At 48.1% G+C, this 26,415-nt stretch overlaps 1 protein-coding gene across 1 annotated transcript in view; it reads right to left on the bottom strand.

Annotated features, from left to right (window-relative positions):
• Nucleotides 1-24,162, bottom strand: part of TOP1 (DNA topoisomerase I) — a 65,682-nt gene extending 41,520 nt beyond the window's left edge. Inside the window, exons 1-2 of the mRNA XM_032198233.1 lie at nt 23,976-24,162; nt 23,300-23,324 (exon numbers count right to left, since the gene is read on the bottom strand). Coding sequence (XP_032054124.1) covers nt 23,300-23,324; nt 23,976-24,008 — 58 coding nt within the window. The 5' untranslated portion in view covers nt 24,009-24,162. The remainder of the gene's footprint in view (nt 1-23,299; nt 23,325-23,975) is intronic.
• Nucleotides 24,163-26,415: the final 2,253 nt, after the last annotated feature.

Genomic DNA, 26,415 nt, shown 5'->3' with positions numbered 1-26,415 from the left:
CTTGGGTCCTATCTCTGTCCCCAGAGAGCAGAGCTCAGCGCCTGCCCCTCCGCTCCCCTTGTGAGGGAGCTGCAGGCCGCCATGAGGCCTCCCCTCAGCCTGCTCTGCTCTGGGCTGAACAAACCCAGGGACCTCAGCCACTCCTCATACAACTTGCCTTCCAGACCCTTCACCATCTTTGTAGCCCTCCTTTGGAGGCTCTCTAATAGTTTTAAGTCCTTTGTATTTTGTGGCAACCAAAACTGCACACAGTGCTCAAGGTGAGGCCACACTGGTGCAGAGCAGAGCAGGAGAATCCCTTCCCTCACCCAGCTAGCCATGTCGTGCCTGAGGCACCCCAGGACAGGGTTGGCTCTTTTGGGCTGCTGGGGCACACTGCTGATTCATATTCAGCTTGGCATTGACCAGAAACCCCAGATCCCTTTCTGCGGGACTGCTCTCCAGCCTCTCGTCCTCATCTATGCGTACAGTCAGGGTTACCCCATCCCAGGTGCTGAATCTGGCACTTGGTCTTGTTAAGCTTCATGCAATTAGTGATTACCCAGCTCTTTTAATTTGTCAATACCTCTCTGCAAGGCCAGAGACCAGTGTGGAAGAGCTTTATATTTTTCTACAACGTTTGTATTGCAGTTGGAGGAAGTCACAGTATGATCACGGTGTTCCAGTAATTGATTACACTGCTTCTGGACTTTGTTTAAATGGATTGTCATTGCTGTAGCTGAAAAAAAGGGGAAGAAAACCTATTGCACAGAAAACAGAATTGCATCCAGGTATCAGGGACAACATCTGTATGCAGCTAGAAGTCTCAAAAGCAGCAAAAAACATACCCAGAAGGTGTTTTACAGACAGATGATGGTATTGTGGATGATACTCTGGAACAGAAAACCATAATCTAAAATAAACTTCCCATGTGAAACTGGATAAGTCACTTACTGGCCTAATGGCCCTATTTACGCAACTACAGAATACACATAAAACATTTACCCTGGAAAGGTATTGCAGGTCTGTTTGCTGTGCTGTTTTATTTCTCCAATAGCTGGCTGCAAAATATTTGGAGTCCTGAAATGAAAGTGACTAAAACACCAAGACCAGGATTTGAGACCCCAATAGCCATTACCTTGATCAGAGTAATTCACCAGAACATCATCATCTGTTCTACTGAAATACAGTTTGGGCAAGCAATGCTTCCTAAGCGTGACATTCAGTGAAAGAAGCAGGACTGGGAGTTCAGTTTGTGCCAAGAAAGGAGAGAAACCACTACGACAGCAAAACAAGATTGCTGGGCTTCCAATTCCTCGTTTTTGAGTGCCATAATTAAAAGAACATTTACACCTTTCAAAATCAACTTCACCTGCAACCCTTTACCTACAGTGTTGAAAAGCATCTCCACAATCAACACTGCTGCAGATTCTCTCTGGCCTGTTGTGTATTTTTATGTGCTATTTACACAATAGTATTTTGCATTTTATTATTACACAGATGTGTCTGTACACTACAGACAGCCTATTCTGACTCTAAATAGATATCAAAGCTATTTCTAAATACTCAAAACCCTTTCTGAAGTCAAATTCAAATGAAGTATAGTTGCTGTGCTGTCACAGACTTACTTTGCTTCAGGCGTATCATTGGATCAGGTGCACCAGTCCAGGGAGGCTGACACTTTTGTAACAATGTTTAAAGAAACCTCTTTGTTTTCCTTGATAAACTATAGTAAGACACGAATTTTATGCTTTACTGCCAAACATCTAAATCAATTTTGACTAAACACAAGTGGAAAGCAGCTCTTGGTTGGAAGCTTCATATACTCATCATTTATTTTCCAAACGCATGAGAGAAAAAATAGAGGAAAGAGACAAGAAAGCTTCATTGAGAACAGAGTCTGGAAAAGTACAACAGAATAAGCGAACAGTTTATCCTAAGACAGTAACTTTAATAATAAACCGACTCCAGCAAAGTGCATTCTCCCTTTTCCAAGGGTTCAAATGAAGACATTTATCAACACTGAGTAGATTTGAGTCGACCTGTTTTCCCAGGTAGTTCTTCCAAGACAAAGACCTGCTGCATCCTCCTCTCCTGTTCACAAAGGAGTCCAACAAGCAAACATCTGGGCTGAGCCAGAACCGACCGCACTACTTGGTATCCTGCAGTTCTGCTTCCTAAAGCTTGAAAACTGCCTAATTCTGATGGGAAGAGTAAAGCCAATGACCTCACAGCCCCTCTCCATACTTTTCAGTTATTTGAGGCAAGATATACCGGAGGGGCAGACAGATATTGTGTTTTTTTTTTTTTTTTCCTTAAAAGGATTTTGCTGGGATACTTGGCTTCAGAACAAGACAGACCCCTTGGTTGCTGCATTCTTCATTAATCTTGTAATCCGATAAATAGATAATTTGCTGAAGAAATGTCTCCAGCCTCTGTCCTTTAGAATAATTTCTATGAACTTATTGAGAAGTCCCACTTTCTCTCCAGTGAAGCTTTATTATGCAAGCAAGGATCTTACACAGCTTTTAAAATACAAAGTTTGCAAAACAAGATTAACGCACCTTCTGCTCCACCGAAACCCCAGGGCAACTTCAATCTAAGGAAGAAAGGTAAACAATGTGACAGAAGTGCTAACAGGGAGAGAGCACAGTGGCACAGCACCAAGTCTGCAAGCTGAGCTGCACACTCGTGTATCCTTCCAAAACTTTAAAGCTTATCATGGATAGGTTAAGGAGGCCAGGAAAAAAAAAAAAAAAAAAAAACGAAAAAAAAAAACCCAAACACAGACTGATCTTTCCTATTTCGTGTGACTGAAGCCTCAGGGACATGAATGAAGTTAACCTGAAGCAAATGCCACTGCTGGCATTTCATCAATCTAAACAAACCTGCAGAAGCTGGGTAGATAAGCAAGACATGCTGTGAGAGCTTATTCAGAAAACGAAGGACAGATACTCTTCAATGCACTTGTTTTGAGGCAACCCCCCATTTTTTTTTTTTTCCCAAGCTGAATTAATCCCTCAGTTTCTGTGCACCAAATGTTTTCACCTGCTAGGGAAATACTAAATTCTCTGATTATCAGCAATTAATGCTTAAATAATCAAGACACTGTGGTACAATGGGACGATGACCTTACATTGCTACACGGAATGTATTCTGCAGCAAACCTACAGCACAGACAGCAGCAAGTCTAACGAACCGTCAGTGCCTTCTCCATGGCCTCTTCTGAAAAAGGTGGCATGTTCACATACGACTGTTCTGCAGCATATCTTAGTCATTGAGTGAAAAGCACAAAATCACTGCAAGAACACATTGCACAAAGGACAAGAGTGGGGAAGCCTTATAAAGCATGAAAATACAAGTTTGATCAGTAGTGAAAGGCTAAATTAATAGCTGCTTCTTACACATGCCAAAGGGCTCCCGACTGAGAGGCAACAATGAAGTTTCAACCCATTATTTGCATTCAAAAATGAAAAAAAATCAATGTGAACAGAAACATGTGTTTCCAGGGATTCCCAGGATGTAAAACATTCTCCTGTAATTGCATAAATAAGAGTCAGAGAATGAACTCCATTAATATGCTTCCATTAACCAAGCAGAATAAAATAGATCAGCAAGTCAAAACTGCCAGCATCAGCACACAGCTTAAAAAGCTCCTAGCACAGAAGAGAAGAAAGTCAAGAAAGTCTCTTAAGAAAAGAAGGTAAGAATCACCCTGTTCTTGTCCCTAGCAAAGTTTATTCTTATATGGCTACACTATTTTACACTATTTTATGAGTAGAAGTACTTTCCATAGCCTCCTCCACTCAGAATTTGAGTAGCGTGCACAGTAACAGACCCCTTCCCTTACTGGGGCAGAAATAGTTCAGCATTTTGTCCTGTTGGTTTAGAAGCCTTAACCCACATGCAAAAGCACAGCTACGCACTGTACGTACATCTCTAAAGCAGCATCAAGACTGAAGATACGTTTTTGCTTTGATTTTCAGAAGGCACTGCCCATCACATCTCTGCACAGCAGGAAGCCAGAGCAGGGTCTAAGGAAAAACCCACCCAGTGAGCACTGGGGGACTCGGGAATACTCCAGGATGCGCTGGAAGCACGTCCAAGTTTATTTGGTATATGCCTGCTTCACTCCTAGTCCTTGTCATGTTCAGCCACTGTCTTGCTTTCCCTAAGCATCAATTCTTCCTCCTCCCACCTCAGAGTAGCCCAGAATTACTTTTCAGGGTCAGTGAAGGGGTCCTAATAGATAGAAAAGTGTAAAGCTAGACAACTGTAGCAGCTAGCTAGTGACCCATTTCAAAGTCAGCTCTGCCTCTGTCTGCATTTCCCAATCAGATCCAAAACATAGGAGCAAACAAAGGATGGCTACAAGCCTGTGCTTCATTACCTCTCTGGTTTCAAAAGCCTTAGGCTCGTTACAAATGTGTATTCCAATTAGCTAACAGACGTGTACAGGACAGACTCTGGAGGGCTGATGGGTGCATAAAGCGCATGTTGCCGGGGAACACACAAACAAGAATCAGCTTTGGGGAAAAAAGTTGCATAAAATAGAAGCTGCAGGTAGGTTCCCTGGGGATTTCCTTTGGATCCCCTAACACCGAATGGTTGTTACTAGACCATCTAATCTCACGCTTCTCCAAATTCACATCCGTTTCCTCCCCATTGTGCAAAATGCAGTTAACGTAACCAGCACAGCAGGAAGGACTGAGAAGGGCTGGATGATTGTACACGAGCCGGTCTAGCATACAGGAGTATAAACTAGCTCAAAATGATGAAAGAAAGTAAAATTTAAGGGCGTTCAAATGGATAATGCGAGGGAGACTGATCCCATTGCTGGAGTCAGAAAGCAACAAACCTTCAGCACGGACCCACGGCTTGGCACAGGAGCTGCCACGCAGCGCTGCCGCACGCAGTCAGCTCTCAGGAAGAGACAAAGGAGCCGTGTCCGCACCGTGCAGATGGAGACAAAGGAACGGCCCAGGGTCACGCTCAGCTGGGGAGCCAGGCCCAGGGGTGCTCCTGCCTCTGCTCGCCTTCTGCCTCGCTTCTCCGGAGCGCGCTGCGGCCGGGCAGTTGCGACACGCCGTCATGTTTAGACTTCGGAGTCATCAGCGGCTGCAGAAGATAACCTATCCCTTACTTCAACGTGGTTCAAAGCAAAATGGCTCTGTTAACCCTTATCTTCCCGCTAGCTGACCCTTCCAGCTTCTTGAACGGGAGTTCTCGTCCGGCAGAGCTCTGGGGACACCACACTGGACTTCAGCAGTCCCCCTCGGGAGGGATGTGAATGCTGTGCTGCATCGCTGAGCTCCCTGCTGTTTGGCCCCTGTGCCCAGGCTCCCCAGGCTCACTTGCTGCCTGCACCGGCTGATCCACGGCTCCTTGAGAAAAAGGCTCAGCTCCTCCTGAGCTGAACCTCTCTGGGTCTGTCACGGCTTGGAGAATCTTGCCCAGGTTATGTTCAGCTGTGGGAGAAGGAGCAAGCCTAGCTCTTCAGTGAGGAGTGCAGGGACTGGGCTCCTGCCTGCACCACCGACACACGTAGGTGGGCTGAATCACCCTTTCTGGGAATTTTTGACAAGAAAGCACCCAGGGAGCAGCTTTACCAGTTACCTCAGCAGACTGGGTCAAGAGCAAAGCAAACCTTTTGGTGCAACCCGACACATTCGCACTGCAGTCAGAGAACTTCACGTACTGTGCTCCATCCACAGGCTGAGTCAGTGCCCCAGCAGAAGGTTCTCCCGCCTCCAACTGCTCTCTGTACCAGTAGCAGAAAGGTGCAAACAACACCATTTGTAATGCAAAGCCAACAGCTGCTTACCGCATGCAGCCAAACCTCCAAGACAGGTGAATCAGGAGGAAGAAAGGAGAAAACTAACTCCCAGCTCTTAGAGGAGATAATGGAAACTTCAGCTATACTAAAAAACAAGGAGATTTGTATCATTTTGAGGCATAAGAAGTAAAGTTTCAATTTTAAAAACTGCCTTAGCCAGCAGGAAAACAGCTGTGTTGTCTGAAATAATTACTCTGCAAATGGTGTCAACTAGAAAAATATTTTCACTTGCTGGCTGTGTAAATCACTAGCATTTTTGGATTCACTAAAAAGAGTTTTGTTTTTATTTTCCTTTAAAGATTCCCTGAAATCCTGACACTTCCTCAGCGCTTGAGTGATTTCCCAAGAGCAGCTTGAACCGAGCCAGCATTCATCCCAGCAGCATGAGGACAGGGCTGGCACGTTCCCGAGGCTGACCCAGGACAGGGGCTCCCCGAAACCCAAATTCCCACAGCTCAAAACAAGCAGAGGCATTGAAATGTTTCTCCTACGGCAGTCAGTGACAGGACTCCTGTCAGCAGGCAGCATCACACACATGTGTACACGCAGGAGCAGTGCAAGCAGCGCCCAGCATCCTCAGAGAGGCTCTAATAGCATTGTTCAAAGGCTTTTATTAACCAGCAATGCACAACGAGATGTGGCTGTGGCCAGTGCTGGTCTTCTGCCTGCTGTAGGTGGCAGCACCCTTGGAACAGCCCCAGGCCTCCGTAGTGCTCTGTGTTTCGGTACACACTGAGCCTGCACGACAGCAAGCGGCTGGTGCGATGCTGAAGTCGGCTCTGCCAAGCAGTACTGCTGCTTTAAGCTCCGGAATTAAATATTTGTCCTACTACTGGCCTAATATCGTGCCCACAAAGCTGAGCTAATGGGCCAGTGTTATAAAAAGTTTATGGAAGCGATTGGTCTTTTATCATGTTCATTTCCCGTCTGTACAAGCAACTTCCACACCGATCCCAGCCAGGGGGTTTGCTGGTGCCCCCCACCTCCAAGCACGTTTCCCAGCAGGGGGCACGCAGGCTGGACTCAGACCACTTCACCTCCGCCTGCTCTGCGGGCGAGTTATGCGATCGCGCACCCACGCCAGGCTCAATCCCGCAGCTGTCTGCAAACATCTCGTCACCCCGCGCTGCCACAAGGCCCACTCTCAAGACAAGGCAGGGAACGCAGCTCCCCCGCCTTAAGGAGCCATCGCCACTGCTAACACACAAGAAGAAGTCTGGTGCCAGCCCAAATCCACAGGAGGCAGAGGTCAAAAACGAAAGGTTTAATGACAGCCGAGATTTCCGCGCTTCCCGCAGTGCTCCTGAGCCTACTGAGAGGGAGGCAGCGGGGACACAGGGACACCTCTGTAGCAGTGCAGGTGACAGCAGCTTCCATGTGAGTTTTAAAATGCACAGGGCTGTGCTGGCAATACTTACATGCCTGATACGTAGAGCTCCCACAGGCAGTGCACCCACTCCGCCAGAAGCCTCCCATTTAAACCAATACACAGGGAACTTGAAGTCACTGATTTTATCCCTGTTACATGTTGGTATTCTGTTTTGTTAAACACAGGTCATGTCTCACTAGCTGCCAGCTGTTAAATCACACAGACACAGGTAACTGAACGCCAGTGTAGGCTGTCACTGCAGATCAGCATGCTTAATAGACTCCGAACTTCTATTAAAAGCAGCTCTACATATTCTACTCCCTTCCCCCCCCCTTCCGAATGGCTTCCATCTCTGGATGGTTATCAAAATTTTATTAAACTCACAGCCAACGTTTTCAGATTGCATCACACACACGACTCACAAATGCCTTGAATGACTTATGAATGGGAGAAAAACGTTTACCCCATTTGTTTCATGCCTAAACCCTATTAAAAGGGAAGAAGTGTAATCCTTGAAAACTGAACAGAACCAATTGCCTCTGGCTAACTTGTTCCTCAATTTTACCAGCAGACCCGTCTTTACCAACGCAGAAATAACTAGGTGTGAAAGTTAGCTTCCCTTTTTCAGCTTTCAAACAGTTTCCACCATCACAGTCACTAAATGAGCTGTTCAAACTGAAGGAAATATGCTGCAGGTGCAGAGCCTTCAATGGTTGGTTTATCACTGCACTTCAAGATGTAAGTGCTTAACTAATGACTTCCATCATCTCAGAGGTTCTGCTTTACAGCTACAGCAACACGATCACACTATTTTTCAAGTTTCCTGAACACGAAGCCTGACATCATTTAGGTATTTTAAGAAGTTGGTTGGTAAGAGGCTCAGAAAGATGCTCGAAGAACTACGAGCACTACAGAAGTACCCACAGGGACTCAAGGGTTTGTTATTCCTCGTTAATGTAATCCGAAATGAGAAAACAAAATGGTACAGCTTATTTGCAGGAGTGTTGCAATGGAAAAATTGAGAGATTTCTTTGCACCTGCTCATTTGGTGGCAGAAATAGGCAAAGGAAACAAGGGTAGCTGGTACGAATATTTACAATCTAGTAATTCCTGACTGGCTCAGCTATAATGCTAGGAAAGAAATATTTTAAAGGCTTCTTGACCGCCAGTCTTACTTACATTGAGACAAATTTTTAAAGGCTTATTACAAATACAGTTAAAGTTAAAACAATACCTCTGTTAAAAAAGATGAATTTTACATCAAGGACCAGTGCCACCTTGAAAGCTACAGCCCCTGCAGGGATTTAGCATTTGCTCCTCTGCAGACACTCAGTGCAGCAGCTGTCCCCTTTCCTCCTGCCTTTCCTTCCCTTCCCTTCCCGAAGCACCCCGGGTGCCATCCGTGCCCAGGTTCCCCGTTCCCTTCCTCTCGGGAAGCTGCTTGCCCCAGGGGCTTCTGAACCCGCAGCACTCGAACCTGTTTGAGCCTCCGTGCATTTAGGCAACGCTGTTTGCAAGTTTTTAAATGCACCAGTTTATTTTTGAACTTGGATCTTTTACAGCTAGCAATTATCTTACTTCCTGTACTCCAGTCCCTCGCAGACCAGAACAAACTCCCTGTTTTTCCTGTGATCATAGCTGTGACCTGTGATCAGCTTTACTTGAGACTATCAGAGGTGAAAAGGCGCTGATACCGATACACAGGAGCCTCCAGTCTTTATTAATGCATAGTGGGAGCGTTACGTAAAGCCTGCAAGTGAGCAAACTGCACGATGAGCAGCTCTAATGAGGTAAGAATGAATGCAAATAACCTGTACTGAAGATCAGCAAGAGATGTGAGATATTTAACTTCATGTTCCCTCCCCAAGACTAACATGCTACACTCACAGATCAAGATACCCCTGGAGATAAGGGTGTGATGAAATTGAAAATTAAAATAACTGCTTTAACAGTAGTGTTTCACTGCTAGCGGTGACGTTACCGAACACTCCACATTGGCCAGACACACTATTAGGTTAACCTGGTTTCCTAAGGACATTTCTTTGCAGCTCTAAAAGGCAAAATAGTTCAGGAGCCTCTACGCGAGAAAGCATCTGTGACCTGGAAAACAATTCCACACTGGTTCTCACGACAAAAGATTTTACAGAGAGTACCAGTTACCTAGCGATTAAAATACAAAACGAGATACTTTGTGCTGCTACGGTCACTGTAAGGAAGACTGGAATCTCAGCTCTAGCAGTTTACAGCAAGACAGCTGCCCTGATACACAACCTGCATTTTTTTTTTTCATGCAGAAAGCAATAGCCACGCACAAGTGACACAAGGAAACTGTTTGCTAATGCCAAGCACCATGTTCTCAAAAATCTAACTTCACTACAATTCAGTGTGCAGTTAAATCAGCATTTGTTCCATTAAGGTGTGCTTTAGAAGTTGCTTTATGAGCTACTGCACATCTGGATGCAAGAGCTAATCTGGTTTGAGCAAGGGCGAGAGTAAACTGCAGTGACCAACAGGGAAGAAACCTCATTTGACTCGGCATACAAAGATGCTTTACAACTTCTTTCTGTGCTGACGTCTTCTTTAGAGTATCAATCTCCATCAGTAGTTTGATCTGAACCTAGTTCTCCACGTACTTAAAACCATTTGGCTCACAGGGTTTGGGAAATGGCAGAGCAGGATTTAGCAAAGCGCTGACAACGCCACCGATCTGCTGTTTGGTTACTTAGGAACGAAGGGAAAGAGGCGATTAAAATTTGGGGTATAGCTTACAGGATGAAGAACCGAGCAAACATCACTGACGCTTGCTGACAAAATGACACTGACTTCAGAGCACGGAAATCAGACCTACGAGCCACGCCACTGATTTGCCTTCCTTAAGCCTTCAAACACTCACGGATGCTCACAAGCAAGCCCTGTTGAATACTAGCCCTTGTCCAAAGTGAAAACTAGCAGAACACTTCCCTTTCCAGTCTCTGAAACAGCTATTAAAAACGCCATTAAACTTGTTTGTAGTCCACAGACCCCAACAAAATTACTATTTTTTTCCGTATTGGGGAAGAACAATTGAAGTGAGAACTTCTTTGGCTGCATTTGCCTATTGAGCTAATTGCCAGAGACTAATTCCAGAGCTCTGCTGAGATTAAACCAGGAGTGTACACAAAGGGGCACTATAAAAACTCAGCTTAGAAAAATCTAATAGCATATCTCCATTCCATTCAGAAAGTAAATATTTGCCATGTGCAAGTTCACAGACTTCTTCTCCAGGACTCCTCTATGAAAATGAAACTGGGAAGTGTTCCTCTCCCCAGCTCAATTGCCCTCCCAGACACAAACACACTGGCGTGATGCAAGGAGGGCTCCTTGAACTACACGCTAACAAGTTCCCTCTGGGATTTAAGGTTTCGTAGCCTGGGTTAGCATCTGAGGACAAGGCTCCTGTGCCAGGGTAGATGGGTGGAGTATTTACAGAAAGGGAGAAAAACATCAGAACTTAAATTAAAAACAAACTAATTTTGACATTAATAAATGAGGCTCACATCTGTTTTGAACACAGTTTCTTGGTCTTGGGAAATACAGCTACAGGGGATGCATTTCACAAAACAATGCTCCGCAGCTCCATTCTCCATAAATCCACAAAGGACTCCGTTTAAAAACACACTGACTTCAGCACACCACAACTCTGTAAACCTGCCGATCCTTCAGAAACGTGGCCAGGGGTTATTGTTGTTGATCCTTCTAACCGAGCACACTGGTGAGTCAAGCCCGAGGCACAGCGATCTGTTCCCAGCAGACCCAACCCACCTTCCGAAGCAGCTCTCCCTGCTGTCAGCACCAGCTTGCTGAGCTGCACGCAGAACAGATCAATCTGGCTCGCAAACGCGGCACCAGCAGCTTCAAAAAACAACCCAAAAAGCGGATTCCTAACAGAGAGGAGAGTTGCACACGATGCGTACAGTAAGAGGCGTGCTCATGAGCACAGTAAACCAGAAGGTTTTTAACTCAGCATGCACACGGGTTCATGCTCCAGCAGCGATGCTCAGCAGCGCCAGGAACTGAAGATCACACAGCACTGGACAAACGTCCAACAGGACAGGGCGGGAGGGAAGGGGCAAGCACTAGACATGAAGTTAATGCTTGAAAAAGCTGGAGAGCAACAGCTTTACACCTTCACTTATGAAACAGGAAACTGATCATCAATTCCAGAGCTTGACTTCCGCATAAAATTCAATTTAAGGATTTAATTACTAGCATAGCCAGCTTATTGCTACCTGCTCTGTCTCCAACCACTGCCAGACAAGCTGTGGACCAGGGCAAGTACAGCCACAGCGTGCTGACGCTCAGCACCAGACACCCACCAACAACTTAAGAATCCAAGCACAGAGCATCAAGTGCTAAGCCCCATTTTCTCCTCACATCTACACAATTAAAGCAGTCTAAAAACCTAAAAAGAAGCTTGCCTTAAATACAAGCGATGCTGAATAAGCCCACTTGATGATAAAAGGAAAACTTAATTGTTTACGACAGCCATCAAACTCCAGAGAGAAGCACATTTTAAATTAGAAGACTGCATCTACTCATAAAAACAGGTATTTCAAGGACAGCTTGCTTGTGCTTCCCTAATAAAGTGCAGGTGACATACACAGCTGTAATATTATGACTCAGACAAGAGGCTAGCTCCTCCGAGAGGCTTCCTGGTTTTGGAGTAGGAAAAACACCAGGGGATGGAAGAAAACAAAAAGAAAAGACTCTTCAAAAAAAAACCTCATCATCCACCTTCATGAGGCAAAGATATCCGGGAGAGCTGGAGATGTTTCCACCTGCTGGAGCAAGGCGCTGCAACCTGTGTCCAAACAGCTCCAGCACGATGCTTGCGAGACTCGGAGTCAGCAGTGCTGGCAGATATCCTGAGTCGTGCCACTGCCTCTCTGCTAAAAGGATGGATGAAGATGACACCGACACGGGGACGGGGCAATGCTGCCAAAGCATCAAGGTTGCTTTTGTTATGAGTTCGTCTTTTGCATTGTACTTCTAGACACACAAAGCTGCTGCTTCTAGATCTGGCAATTCGTGGCAGCGTGCTACAACACAACCTGCACCTCGCTCTTCTGCTGCCCGAAAGCACCCACGCCTTTTCCCTCTGTACCTCTGACTTGCATCAAACCGAAGGAACCTCATCCTCCATCAAAACCAAAGCTGAAATCTAAGCATTGAGGGGAAACGGCAGCGAGGAAGGCTTACTCTGATCCGCACATAAAGGGGTTTACTGCGCACGAGGAAGCGTTACAACAGATAGAGCACATTTTAATAGCTCCAGTGACATTCTCGGTCCTCAGAAGAGGAGCAGGCAGCTTTTTATTCCCCATCTGGTGGTCATTAACTCTAGCGTACAAACCTCAGCCTACGTCAGTAGTGCTACTCCATCCCTCCATTTTGTAGGCGCTGCTTGTGTTGCAATGAATCACGCTCACACGGATCTCTCCAAAGGGTTCCTGCTTCCAGCTTCCCAAACGGCTCGATTAAAATGGAGAGTGCTCGTCTAACCCGTAGGTGTACCTTCTTAGGCAAGTACCAACTGGTACCTGCCCTTCCCTGCTGTTTTATCTCTTCGGTAATTGATCTTACTCACATGCTTGCTAGGATTCACAAACTGCCAAAAGACGCAATATGCTCTGCTGATGCTTTTCCTATTGCTCAAGGCACAGTTAGCAGACACTCGTGTGTGCTGCCATGTGTGGTGCAAGAGACTAACCTGAGGAGTACGTGGTGCCAGAACCCCGCACACGGACCAGGAAACCACTGATCTCACTGCTGTAAATCCAGCAGTTTCACTAATTACAAAACCTGACTTGCAACATTTTAAAACATTTTAATATTTGTCAAATTATTTAGTACATAAAACAAAAAACAAAACAAACAAAAAAAAAAAAAAACAAAAAAACAGGTTTTAGCTCCTGAGATGCATCCTGCATCTAAAAATACAAGCTGAAATTGCAGAAAGGTTTGTTGTTTTTTTTTTTTTTCGTACTGCTTTTTTCCTAACCATTTCAGTCGTAGACTGGAGAGAATTAAAGATCAAAACCAAAAGTCCAAGTTGGAATTGAACCTGAGTCGTAGCCAGACAGCTTTGTGTCTATTTCTGTGCTGGGAGAAGTCACTCCCACTCTGTTCTCGCTTCTCCACCTTTGCAAAGAGCACGGCCCTCCCCCTCTCCCACCGGGCTGCCTATTTAAACAGCGGGCCCTTAGGACAGGATAACAATGTACGTGGCACAAAGGACCTTAAATCCAGGCACGGGGTCGTAACAGAACATCCCTCCTGGTGCTTCGTGCCTCCACCTTCTGAAGTCTCTGTTCTCGACCCTGCATCCTCGCACAGCCTCGAGCATCCCCAAGCAGCAGGGACTGGCAGGGCAGCACCGCACCAAGCCCGGAGCTGGCAGAGCCACCACCAGCTCCTGGAGCTGCCGAATTCCCCCCGGCACAGGCCAAGCTCACCTCTGACTCGCGTCCACCGCAGCGAAGATCAAGCAAGGCAGCCCTCCTGCCTGGTTAGGAGGTGTCCCGAATACCTCGTTACAGCCTGTCCCCTGCCACCGTTTGTACTTTTCCCCCCATAAAACTGCTCTGCAGACAGCAGAAATAGCAGCCGGTCTCTCACCGTGCTATCCCAGCTCCAGAACTCTCTGCGCTTCGCTTACAAGACCACTGTGGGTTTCTGAACTCTTATTTCTGATACCAAGAAACCCACAACAGGCATTTGTCATATTGCAGAGGAAAGCAAACGTTTCTGTGAGCTTCCACTTTTTCCTCATTCGCTTCCCCAAAAGGTCTTTTTAGGCCACCTCGAGCCATCTCTCCAAAGCAAGAACTGCAAGCTCCAGGGAGGACGAACAGCTGTTTGACAAGCCTGGCCCTTGTTCAAATACTGCAATATAAGCCTTGGGCACTGATACATCGCCATCAATAAAAAGTTCAGCCTAAGTACATCGCCCTGACCCTAAAACACTGATCATCTACGCCGTGCTATGTACAAGGAAAAAAATACTGCGTTGCCATTCAAACCTAAAAGGTGTAGGGAAGAAAGATTGCAAATAAAGAAAGAAAATAGCTCCTGGGTAACACTCTGAGATTTATATTCTCGTGTAAGAAGCTGTGTTAGGCAATAGATCAGAGTAAGTGACAAATGCCAGGAGAATTTAAAAAGCTACCTGTGCTTGGGCATTACTCTGTTCTTACTAATTATTTTCTTGACTTCTTACCACGAAGGCACATCCCTGCTCGATTTAAAAAAAAATCTTGAAAAAGTTGTTAACACTGTTCCATTTAGGCACTGCCACACAAATCTTCCAGCTGCAGCAGGATGACAGACACTTGGATGGGGACGAGACAACTTCCAGCCCCATGCAGTATCTGCTGAGCAGTGCAGCGAGCCCAAGGCTTTGGGAATTACAAAGCACTTGGGAAGCTCATTCCAGAGCTGCTGAACAATGCTCAGGCGTTAACCCAGTGGGTTTCAGACGGACAAGCCACACGCAGTCTTACCCGTGTTGAACGTGAGACCTCGTATTTCATTTCTCCCCATCATTTGCTCCCACACACTGCAGGATTCTTTACTAGCGAGCTCCCAGATGCTCGCTGCAAAGATTACTGTGATGCTGCAAATGACTGAGGGACTTCAGACTCAGCAGCAACTAAGTAGAAGTCACCAGCATCTTATTTTGTAGGAAATCTTTGAAAAATGGCTTTACGGGAGAAAGGGACATTTTGAGGAATCCGAATTATGGTTGCACTGAGAATGGGAGCAGTCCTCCCCCAAAGAGAGCTGCACCACGTGCCAAAACGTTGTGTCTGTAGCAGACCACGGCAGCTGTAGGGCACAGCTGAGGGGACGCAGCCAGCGTGTCCTCACCACAGCTCCTCTCGAACGGACACAGATGCGACCCAGCCAAAAGCAAGCTGCACAGCCTGATCACAACATTTCAGCAAAGCTATGAGTACAGTCCAAGCTTTCCTGTGGCAGAAATCAATCCCTCGTCAGCCAGGGGAAGACAGAGCCGAGTGCAGGGCCACCCAGCTCCACGCTGTGCCGTGTGTCCGTCTGTCTGGCACAGGCAGCCCATCCACGCAGGGCACCATTAAAAGGAGCTGATCTCCATCGTTTGGTGGGCACCACACAGCTCAGCACTCTGCCATGCTCAGAAGCTGCTGTTTTTGTAACGCTCCTTAAAAACCCCTTCTCACTGATGAAGGTATGAGATAAAAATACAGACGCACACCCCCACAGCTCACAACTGCACAAAACATATGGTGAGCTCGTGAACATGAACAAGTGCAGTCATTTCCAAAATATCGATAGAGAAGCCCAGAAGATCTGCTGATCAGCAGCTTCGTGAGAAGAACCTTTTGGCTTTAAGAGCCTGGCAGGATCCTTTTTACACGAGTTTCCCAATGGCCCAACGCTGCCGCTGTTCACCCCACAACCATCCCAGTTTCAGGGGTTGTGGCCTTCAAACCCAAGAGACGATTTAGGTGCTTTAGGTGGAGACACCTTGTTTGTCTTGCTGATGCACTGTCTGCTGAAGCTGAGTGACAAGTACCTGCACCAGCCTTCCTGCCATGCCTCCCGTATTTGAGCCTGCACTGCCCCCATCCCATCCAGACACGTATTTCAGACGTTTTCCAGCCCCTACCTCCAAAGTTTTCCCTGACAGGAGCAAAGCACGCTCAGTGCTGTCCTGTCCGTCCTCGTGACTGCTTTGGGGTGGAACTGGTGGCTGGACAACGCGGAGCAGTTGTCAGTGCAAGCAAACTGCCTGCGCTGGACTACTCCAGCCACCAGCACCACGTGAAGCTGCTGGGCTGGAGCGAACAGCCAGGAACAAAGGAAACTCCCCGAGTGGAGCAACGGTATGAAATGTAGTTTTCACAAACCTTACCCATCCATTCCTTTTTCCACACTCAGTTGTGTTGTTCTAACAGACAAAATGGCACAAGAGTGTAGGAAATGTCAGTACAACTTTGCAACAGATCTCACAGACGTATGAGGTGGTTCTTTTTCAAGGTGCAATCCCTTCTCCGCTCACCTTCCCTCACTGCAGAGCTCCGTCTCTGTTATTAGTAGTTAACAGGAACTAATTGCTGAGGTCTCCCACTTCCCCACGAGCATCAGGAGCACCGGTTGTGCTGGAGGATCTCCCAGAGCATTGCTCATTGCAAGGACTGGAACATTTCACACCTGCATCTCTGCTGACACTGTTAACGCGGGCTGAGGTTTAACAAAATGCTACTTTTACCTCAAAGAAGTTTGAGCACCATTGATGTTAGGCAGGTGCTACAAAGGAACGAGTTTCGGGACTGACTGCGGCTCTGTTCTCTCTGCTTTCAGTCTCAGGTCTGCAGCTCTCACTTGTTCGTCAGCTGAGGCCAATTTTAGGAAGCAAATTTCAATTTGAAAAGAAAAATATGCATAGCGCTCATGTTCCTAAGGCCAACAGCAACCAACAACTGCTCTTCATACCCCGTGGAGCACAAGAGTAGCCTCACCCCTTCTCTTCACGTCACTTTCCGAGTGTCCCACCTCTGTGACACCAGGAGGTGTTCCTGCAGCTCTCTCCTTACCATTATCAGTTTAAAAAGCTGCCATTGAAAAGATTTGTAATTATAAACTCAATAAACCCACTGGAAATACTTAGTATCTGTGTCAGCAAGGACATTTTGAACAAATACTGCGCTAAGAAACGTTTCAGCCCTGCAGACCTGGGGAAGAGCAGGAAAGGCTCTGCCCAGGAGCACTTCAGCACCGTAGGAACTCCCGTGTTAAACCAGCCAGAGCGGGAGCTCCCTGGAGCAGGCATTTAGCAAGAGAGGAAGGGCAGCAGCAACCGGGAATACCGTTCAGGAGGATTCATCCCGCTGTGCTGAAGACTTGTTTCTAAGCCGTGATTTTCAGCTGCTCTTTCAGAAGCACAGGTCAGCAACAAACTCACGCGCTGCTGGAATACCAGCAAGTCCCTGCCCTCCTCTTGTTCATTTAAGGGGAGAAAGCATTCTCAAGTCTAATGATGATACATATTTAAACGCTGACGGTGCTAAACAGCTCAGAACTGATAGTCATGCAGGGAGAAGGCATGGCTGGGCTTATTTGTCATCTGACGCTGCCTCGGTCGAAGAAAACAGCCTCAGGAAAGCAAGGTGATACACACCGCCTCCCACTATGAGGATCCTCTCCCAGATTTGGGCACCTACGACTCCTTTAAAAACAGGGGCAGGAGCAGAATACACAGTGCTAACTAGCATTTTGCTCTCATGTTTCAGTGTGAGGTTTTATATAAAACTTGGGGCAGTTTCCATAAAACTAGCAGCTGCAAAGGCAATTCAGTTTAATAAGGCAATAAATATTTCTGAATGACTGCATGTCTTACAAGGATATCAGGAATTTTACTAGCCCAGCCAGCTCAAGCAGACTTGAAAGAGAAACTATCCTATCTTGAACATGCGCAGAAAGAAATCTGCGCTGATTTCTTAAGGTAAATTATCCTTTTCATAAAGAAGTCATTGTATCATTAAAGCCCATCCCTCCGGTGCAACAACAAAGGAGCAGGTATAATGGCAGGACACCACTGATTTTAGTGGGATCACAGCAATTTACACCATTGGTAAGAATCTGACCCCGAGTCTCTCTAAGAGGGCAGTGACTTGTGCTATTTCAGCAGGTATGACTTTAACAGGAATCCAGTGAAATCATTAACAGAGGAATTTGAGTCAATGAGATGTTAAGTACTTGCTATAATTACATATTATTGCAGTTTCTGCTGACAGCACAACTCAGGAGGATGGAATTCAATGAACTATCCGACAAATACCTGAAATCACAGTTGTAAAATGAAATTAAATCTGAATTTGTTCGATTATGCTTATGAGCCGTGTGCCTAGTTTACATAAAGCCATGTAAAAAGCCACACTTTTACATAAATATTGGTTCCTTGGTTAAATTTTTTTCATGTTTTACAAAGTAAACAAAGCAGCCCCGATAGGAATATTGCTTAATACTGCAGTAAAAGGAAAAACATCTTAAGAGAATGCGAAAGCAGAAAGCACACAGGCCATTAACCCCCAAAACACATCTTCCAGCACATTTAGGTAATTCTGCTGAGTTTTAACAAAAACAAAAGTTGGCCGCAGATAACAAATGCGTTCAACTCCCCACTCCCATAAGACACCCATTAAGTCCTAACCCAAACACTGAACGTGTCGGCACAATTAACACACCAGACCTCCAGGTCTTCGCAGAGCCCTTCTGATGCTACTGCTGGGAAAATACATGCAAACAACTCAGGCAGAGCATGATAGGCGAGAGCAGCTTACCAGCAGTATTTTTATTTACATTTCACAAGGTCTCCCTGCAGTCTGCCTTTCTGAGACGTGTCAGAAATGATCAGCTTACTGCAGGGTACCCTCACTGCCAGCATCTCGGGGACTCCTGTAGGAAAGCTGCACTGTTATGTCCTACAGTCCTGGCAAAAGATTGCTGGAGATGCTACAAACCAATGCTAAAAAACACACGCACACACAAAAACACATTAAAAACCTTGCAAGGATCAGGGTCTGACACAAAATACTTTTCAGATTTAAAGTTTCAAGTTTAAAACTGCCTCGAGTGTTGCTCTGAGGACCGGCTGTGGGCAGCACTGCTCCCAGCGCTGGCTCAGGCGGGTTCGAGGCTTGTGTTGGAAGGAACGAGTTACATGGAAACGTGCGTCCTAAGGAACGTAGCACAAAAAAGGGAAAGGAAAATTTCCGCGGAGATATCAATCTGCTGCTAAATACCATTAGCTACCTTTTGTATGGTGGATCCCTGGCCAAACGTTTGACATTTAAAAGCGCCGATGACATCACGCTCCCAGGGAACTTAGAAGACGCTTTCGCCCTGATGTGTGCAGGGATAGAGCACAAGAGTTTACCTTCGAGCTTCCTAACTTCAGGAGGTTTGTTTGGTACTGTGGCTCTGCAGCAGCTCTAAGGTACACAGAGCCAGCAGATGTGACCCTGCTCTCCTTCCAAAAATCCTCCTGCCCAGCCAGAAGGCACCAGCGAGGCAGAGGGGAGCAAGAACAAACCAGGGCTCCAGCAGACTGGTTCCCAACCACTGAAAAACCTTCAGGACCTCTGCTGTGTTGGTGTTCAGCCTGTCAGCATTTAAGCCATCCCCACCTTTTGTGTGCCCAGCTCTGTCATTGTAAAGGAAATGTGAATTTAATGCAGAACACAAGGGTGCTGAAATACCCTAACTTGTAAGGCATTTGTTCAGCACCCTGGCTATTTAAACTACACTTCCCTCTTACGCACTCCCCTTCACGTCTTCACCCTGACATACAGAGGTGCCATACAAGCATTCAGGACAACAGAAAAACCTGCCACTTTCTGATAAGCAGCACAAGCTGGAGCAGAAAGGACCCATCACCACCCCAGTCCCAAAATCACAATTAAAGCGAGCCTCCCACTCAAACAGGCTTGACTTCCACATGATGACTTCTAGACAGACAATCAAATTCACACATGACTCCTGTTAACATACTCTTAATGGTTGCAAATTCAATCTTATCATCGTTGGTCAAGTCATCTTTCTTCACTTCGGGTAATGCCTTCCCTTCCTACCTAGGAGAGTGCTGGATTTTAAAAAAGTGCTGGATCTTACAGCAGCTCTGCCGGCAGGCTGACTAACAGCCATGGCACTTGCAGCAGTTACTGCGGTTTAGGAGCCTTCGCCTTGAATTTGATCATTTTGCAACCAAAAATAAGTTTTATCTACAGCACTCCACAAGCATAATAGGAGAACTGAAAGTTAAGATAAATTCGTTTCAGTCTCAAGGTTGTCCTCAGGGGCAAGAAGCTGTTATATTCAACCTTAGCAATAAAGCTCTTACAGCTAAACTAAACAGAATCCAAGCAGGTTTAACATCTGAAGCGATCTCAAATTCACCAAGTGAGGAAAAAAATTTCAGAATCTCTTCTGTACTCCAGGGTACATGGTTATGACTCAACATTCACAGCTGTGGAGAAGGGGTCATTTCCAATGACCAAGCTGTTCTTGGAAATGACAGGTTTAGACTGCTGCTTCCCTTCTTGCATGCTGAAGACTGTAGGATGTTACTTGCAAAAAAGACCTACTGTTTCAGCACAATATTGTTTGCGGGATGGTTTGCAAACAGCCACCGCTAGGGCTGCACATGGAAAATTCTTTGCAGTGCGTACCGCCACTAAAAATACAGTTAAGGTGAAAAAAATTACCCGCTATGGCCAAATTAAACAGGAGGGGGAATCTGGATATCGAGATGGAATGCAATTACCCAAGCTGGAATTTGCCCAGGACACTCTTGCTTAGAGTAGCCAGAGGGATCTGGCGATTCGATGTCAAGAAATAGCCAAGAACACGTATTTACAAGTGGCATCCTCTCTCATACCTAATAGTATCCTGCTATCAATGAAACCGGTCCGTAACAAGATCCAAGTTCTTTGCTACAGCCAGCAGGCTCCTCTCTGTGACCTGCAATCAGCTGGCAGATCCACCTCCACCCACCCAGCTTCGGCTGCAACAACTTGTGTGATGGCGGGGAAGGCAGCATGTCCCCTGACCTAAATACGAAAGACATTTGTAACAACAGGAAGCTTTCAAGTGCTTAAGTTGCCCTATGACTGATACACTAATCAGAAGTCACCCAAAGCACTTTTTGTTAATGAAAACGTTCACTGCTGTAATTCAACAGTTTGGATTAGCCCTCAGAAAAACTTCCCTTTCCCCAAATGTGAAGATGTGAAAGCAGCCTAAAAGGAGACTTTGCCTCTGCTGTTCCAAGCTGTCTGACAATAACCGAAGCACAAACCAATTCTTAAAAGAAAACGTACTTGAGATTCCCACCACCCACTTCCCCCCTTTGCCACTAAATAGGATGAAAACTAGAATAAGAGCCAGAGCCTCGCCGCTATGCCTAAGCCAGAGCTGCTTTTCTCAGGCCATGCGTGACAATTCCCAACACAGAAGTGCAAAGAACTCCTGGGTGGAGGAAACAAGCCGCAGCACAAGCGGAGGTGACAGGTTTTCAGGAAGATCAGTCCTGGTCACAAGGTCAGGGAGGACAGCGACCATTCGGGATTATTCTCCTAACAGGACTAACAGGGTTACACGCACCTTTCACCACTGAAGAGGATTTCGGATTTTTGGGACCTCTGAGCGGCCACAATGTTTCGTGACAGCCATAAAAATAATTTCAATAGGAGGAAAAGGGTGCTGGTACAAATATTGCTGCGTGTGTTCGATTTACCAGGAATTCAGTTTTTACATCAAGGTACCTTACTTTAAATTTGCGTCCTGAATTCTTCCAACACATGGTAGAAATCAAAACGGGGAGAGTTTTAAGCACTGAATGCCTAAAACCCTGTAAGAATAACACGGCCCGTGGTCATAACAGAGGAGAGAAAATCCTCAAAGAGCTTCACTGGAAGCTGAAGGGGAAGGGTCGAACGTGCATCATCTCCCCTATGTAAATCAGCAAGTAACTGAAGCTTTCCAGGGAGTACTTTTCCCTAAATAGAAATGATCGCGAGGCAAATATTTCCCAGCATAAAAAGACTACAAGTATTCAAATACATGCTTGTATTTAAGTTGCTTCAAGAGTTCCTACTGCACTTCTTGGGAAATCCACTTGGCCTTTTTCTTCCTGCTAAAATTTACTCCTAGAGATTTGCTATATTTCCCATCAGAATGGGAATAAAGTTCAAAAACTACTGCACGCTCCAACTGCACACAGACAATCACATTCCGATGAATGGACAGAAGGAAAGGTGCAGACAAACGTAGATTTGTAAATATTTACACACATTAGCCTACAAAGCAACCGGGGCACACGGGCACTGCCCGGAAAAGCATGCTAAATATTGTTATAAGAGAGCACTGAGTAAAGCAAAGCCGTCTTCATCATTTTTTTGTCCTCTACTGTTCAGGGGAGAGCTCAGAGTTCCTCAAACATCCCAAAGAGCATGACAACAACACAGGCACACAAAGGTAGGTCGGGCCCTGCCAGTTCCCCCCTCCTTGCTCAAACCCTTTGGTTTGGCACTAAATGGCACGGGGAGGGGGTTGCAATCGCTCAGCATCCTGGAAAAATTAATGTACAGCCAGAAAAGGCAGGAGCCATGAGGTTTAGTGGGCAATTTGTAGGAATATGTAGGAATATAAATAACAGGCCGATATATGTATATATAAAAATAAATAAATAAAATCACATGACTCCTACAGTGTTTCTAAATGAAATGAACAGTTACAGCGTGCAAACTTTGGGAAGCGATGCTGTCTACCTTTCTGGAATCGTCTGCACTGCTTGTGTTGCCTTTTTTTTTTATTATTTTTTTTTTTTCCCCCAATCCCACCGCGGGTTTTTATTTTAATTAAAAAGCCCCACCCAGCAAGGTAAAGTCCCATCAGTTGGCAGGGCAGGAGAGGAGCAGGGGGTGTTCATAAAATGGATGCAGCAGATCCTGCTGAGGAGCAACATGTTGCAATCACCTTTCATTTTAGGGGAAGGGAGGGAGGGATTCCCTGAAAGGAACAGGGCCGGAGGGGGGGGGTTGGGGGGGGGGAAGGGAAGAAGCGATAAAAACGGCTCGGGGATTTATTTAACCCCCAAAATAAATAAAACCCCCTCGGCTTTCCCGAGCAGGGGCTGGGGCCGGCTCCCCGGCAGGAGGGCGGCTGAGGAGGAGGCGGAGGAAGAGGAGGAGGAGGAGAAGGAGCCGAAAGCCACACAGCAAAGCGAGGAGGAAAAAAAAGAAAATGGCGCAGAGACTAAGTCCCGACCGTCGACAAGGCGACTTTCCAGCGAGGAATCGGGGCCTAAAAACGGCTCCGAGGGGGTTGAGAGGAGCCCTGGGGGGCCGGCGGTGCCCCCGCTAGGGGCTGGGGGGGCGGTGGGGAGCCGGGGGGGCCGGGAAGGGGGCTCCGGGGGCGGCTGGATGGGAACAATGGGGCCGGGGAGCGCGGAGCCGGGACTTAGTCTCTGGGACGCCATGTCTGTGTGTGGCTGCGTGTGGCTGTGGCCGGGCCGGGCCGCCTCGCTCACTCACCGTTGGCTCGGAAATCCGCCTCGATCTGCGGGGAGAGGAGACAACGGAGAGCCCGTGAAAACAGCCGTCCCGGCAGGGGGGCAGCCCCCCTACCCCCCCGTGTACCCCCCCCTTTAATTCCTCCCCCCCCCCCCCCCGCCTTTTAATTCACCCCCCCCCCCCAAACCACCACCTTCATCCCCGATTCCTCCCTCCTCCCCTTTCTGATTTTTTTAAGGGAATTCAATGACCCCGCGAGCAGCGCCGTGCCCGAGGTGTCCTTCACGGCGGGGACCCCCCCCCCCCAGAAAAAAATAAAATAAATAAAAAATAAAAAACCACCCCGGGATGGGGATGATGGGGGGGATAGGGGGTAATAGGGGGGATGTGGGGGTCGCCCCGCCGCCCCCTGCCCCTCTCCCCGCCGCCCCCCAGCCCCCAGCCCGCTGCTCAGCGGGGACCCGTCCCCAGGGGGGGCTCAACGAGGGGTCTGGGGGGGCCAGGCCGGCTTGACAGGGCTCACCCCAGCCCCATGGGTCACCCCCCGGGGGGGCAGGCAGGGGGCAGCACCGGGCCGCGAACCCCAGCGCTGAAAGGGGGGCAGCGGGGGAGGGGGGGTCTGCAGGGACCCCCCCCAAAAGGGCGGCGAGGGGTTGGGGACCCCCCGGGGCACGGGGGGCGGTGCGGGGGCGCTCACCTGGGAATCGTTGTGCAGCTGGTCCCCGCTCATGCCGGAGGGTGCGGGAGGGTCGGAGCGGAGCAGGAGCGGAGGGAGGAAGGGAGCCGAGCCGAGCCGAGCCGAGCCGAGCCGAGCCGCCGGGGACGCGCGGAGCGGGGACGCGCCGAGAGCGCAGCCCCTGGCTGCCCAGCCGTTGTGTAACAGACGCTAAGTCCGACTTTCGGCGCACTGCGCAGCCGCGGAGCCTTTTACCCAAGGGGCGGGGCCGAGGCAGCGTTAGACAGAACGCCGGGGCGGGCGCCAGGAAACGGCGGCTCTCTCATTTGCATACGAGCCCCGCCTCCCCGCCGGGTGTATTTACATACAGGCCACGCCCCCCCCGCCGCCGTCTTTACGCTCTCTCCGAACGCCGCCGACTCGCCCGCCCCCTCCCGCAGGGATTTTTACATATCCGGCCCCGCCCCCTTCCTCCCTCTCCTCCAATCGCGCCGCGCGAGCTGCCCTTCATTTGCATGCTCCGCCACGCCCCTCCCCGCCGCCGGACGAACCCGCGGCATTGTGTAAGAGCCCCTTCCCCCGCTGCGCATGCGCCCCGCCCCACCCCTGCAGGGCTCTCTTTGCATGCCGGGCCCCGCCCCCCGGCGCTGGCCCCGCCCCGCGCGGGCAGGGGAACATGGCGGCGCCGGGCGATGGGGGGGAGGTGTGGGGCGGCCCCTCAGCGGCTCCTGCTTTTTAAAAGGGATCAGCCAACAGTTTTATTTTTCTTTTTATTTATTTTTTTTTTCTCCCCAGTATGAACAGGGCTTTTAATTTTTCCTCCTGTGAGGAAACTGAGTGTAAAAAGACAACAAAAGCTTCATTTTCTTGTAGCTGTACAAAGCACGGACCTTCCCACAACAACCCAGCCCCATAACCCCCAGCCCAGCCCCGTCAGAGGACATTGCTCCTGTTCTGGGGTTTCCTTTCGCTCTGCTGTGTGACAGGTTCGGTGCCCGTGGCCTGTTCATGGCTCCCAGGGCTGCCTCTGGTCTCAGAGCTTCCCCCCTGCACCTTTCCTCCGCTTCCACACGCAAGCAGAGCTTTGGTTTGACACTAAAATAATCCAGCCCTGCCAGGTTATCTGAAGAGATACATCAAAATGTAACAGGGACAGCAGCCACCTATTTGCGCTGCATATTTATGTGCCACAAAGGGAAAACTCTGTCACTTTCTTGCAGTCTTCAGAAGAGGATCTGAGGACTTCCTTTTTTTAACCAGAGCAGACAAATATTTCTGGCTCTAGAGCTGTTTATTATGCAAACTGCTTTAGTCACTGTTAGATTTTTAAATATAAACATAGTCAAAAGGCTGCTCCAGACACCTCTCCTGTGCGAAGAGGTGCTTGCCCCCAGCTCACAAGAACGGGATGAGAGGAGGCTCCTGGAGCAGCCAGAGGTTCACTGCCGGGCAGAGCTGCACAGCCTGAGCTTTGTGGTGGGGGACAGCCTGGGAGCGGGCTGGCACGTCCAGAGCTGGGCACTGGCAATCCCTAAAAGCCCTTTCTTCTGAAGCAGCAGTTTTGTGTTAAAGATTACATATCTCCAGCCCCCCGAGAAGCCTTGCTCAGGAGGCCTTGTAAGAAAGGGAGCTGCCGCAACGCCGGTCAGAGGGAAGGCTCACCACCTCTTCCAGCAGCTGCCATGTTCAAGGCATTTCTGAGCGCACTTCTGGTTGCAGAAGGGAGCCTCCAAAGCGGCACGGGAGGCCACACACCTTGTATGTGGACCCAGCCAGCCGAGCTCTGCCTGTGAAGGGAGCTGCCCAGTTTGCGAGCTCAGGTCCTGATAATGACCACAGTGTCCCACAGGGTCACCTGAAGGTCTGACCAGAGCCTGTGAGAAGCCGCTGCCCCGCCACCATTCCCCTGGCAGAACCCAAGAGGCAGGGAGAATTAGAACTTGTTCAGAGGTGTATCGAAGCGTAACACCCCCCACAGCCCCCTATAACACCTCACAGCCCCCTTCCAAACCTATAACCTGCTCTGTGATGCTCCAACAGAACTGCAGCACCTTCCCTCACCCCCTTCACAGCTCACAACCCTCGATGGTGGGAGGCTCTAAGCGAAGGAAGGGAACAGCCCACAGAAGACACACTGCTGTACAGCCAGCCCTTTTGACAGCAGAGGCTGGCAATGACACACTGGAGGTGTGTGGACCTGCTTCGCTGGCAAAATCGTGTTCACCCCCACCAAGATAAACGGGGAAATTCACAGCTCTGAGCGCTGTGGTCTCACTCTGTCTCTCTGAGGGCTCCCCGGGACAGCAGTACGTCACCATCAGGTTAATGTAGCCTAGGTGATTGCTTGCAAAACGAAACAGCTGGAAATGGCACGTTTAAATTAAATCGTAAATCGTCCTGCATATAAAAGCTGTAGGAAAGCCTCCGCTTCTTGGTCCTGGTGAATTGTGAGCTTTGATTT

Source organism: Aythya fuligula, chromosome 16 (genome assembly GCF_009819795.1).
Source record: "Aythya fuligula isolate bAytFul2 chromosome 16, bAytFul2.pri, whole genome shotgun sequence".
NCBI classification, from domain to species: Eukaryota; Metazoa; Chordata; class Aves; order Anseriformes; family Anatidae; genus Aythya; species Aythya fuligula.
Note: the sequence above shows the minus strand (reverse complement) of the source record. Positions and strands in the feature narration are given on the sequence as shown.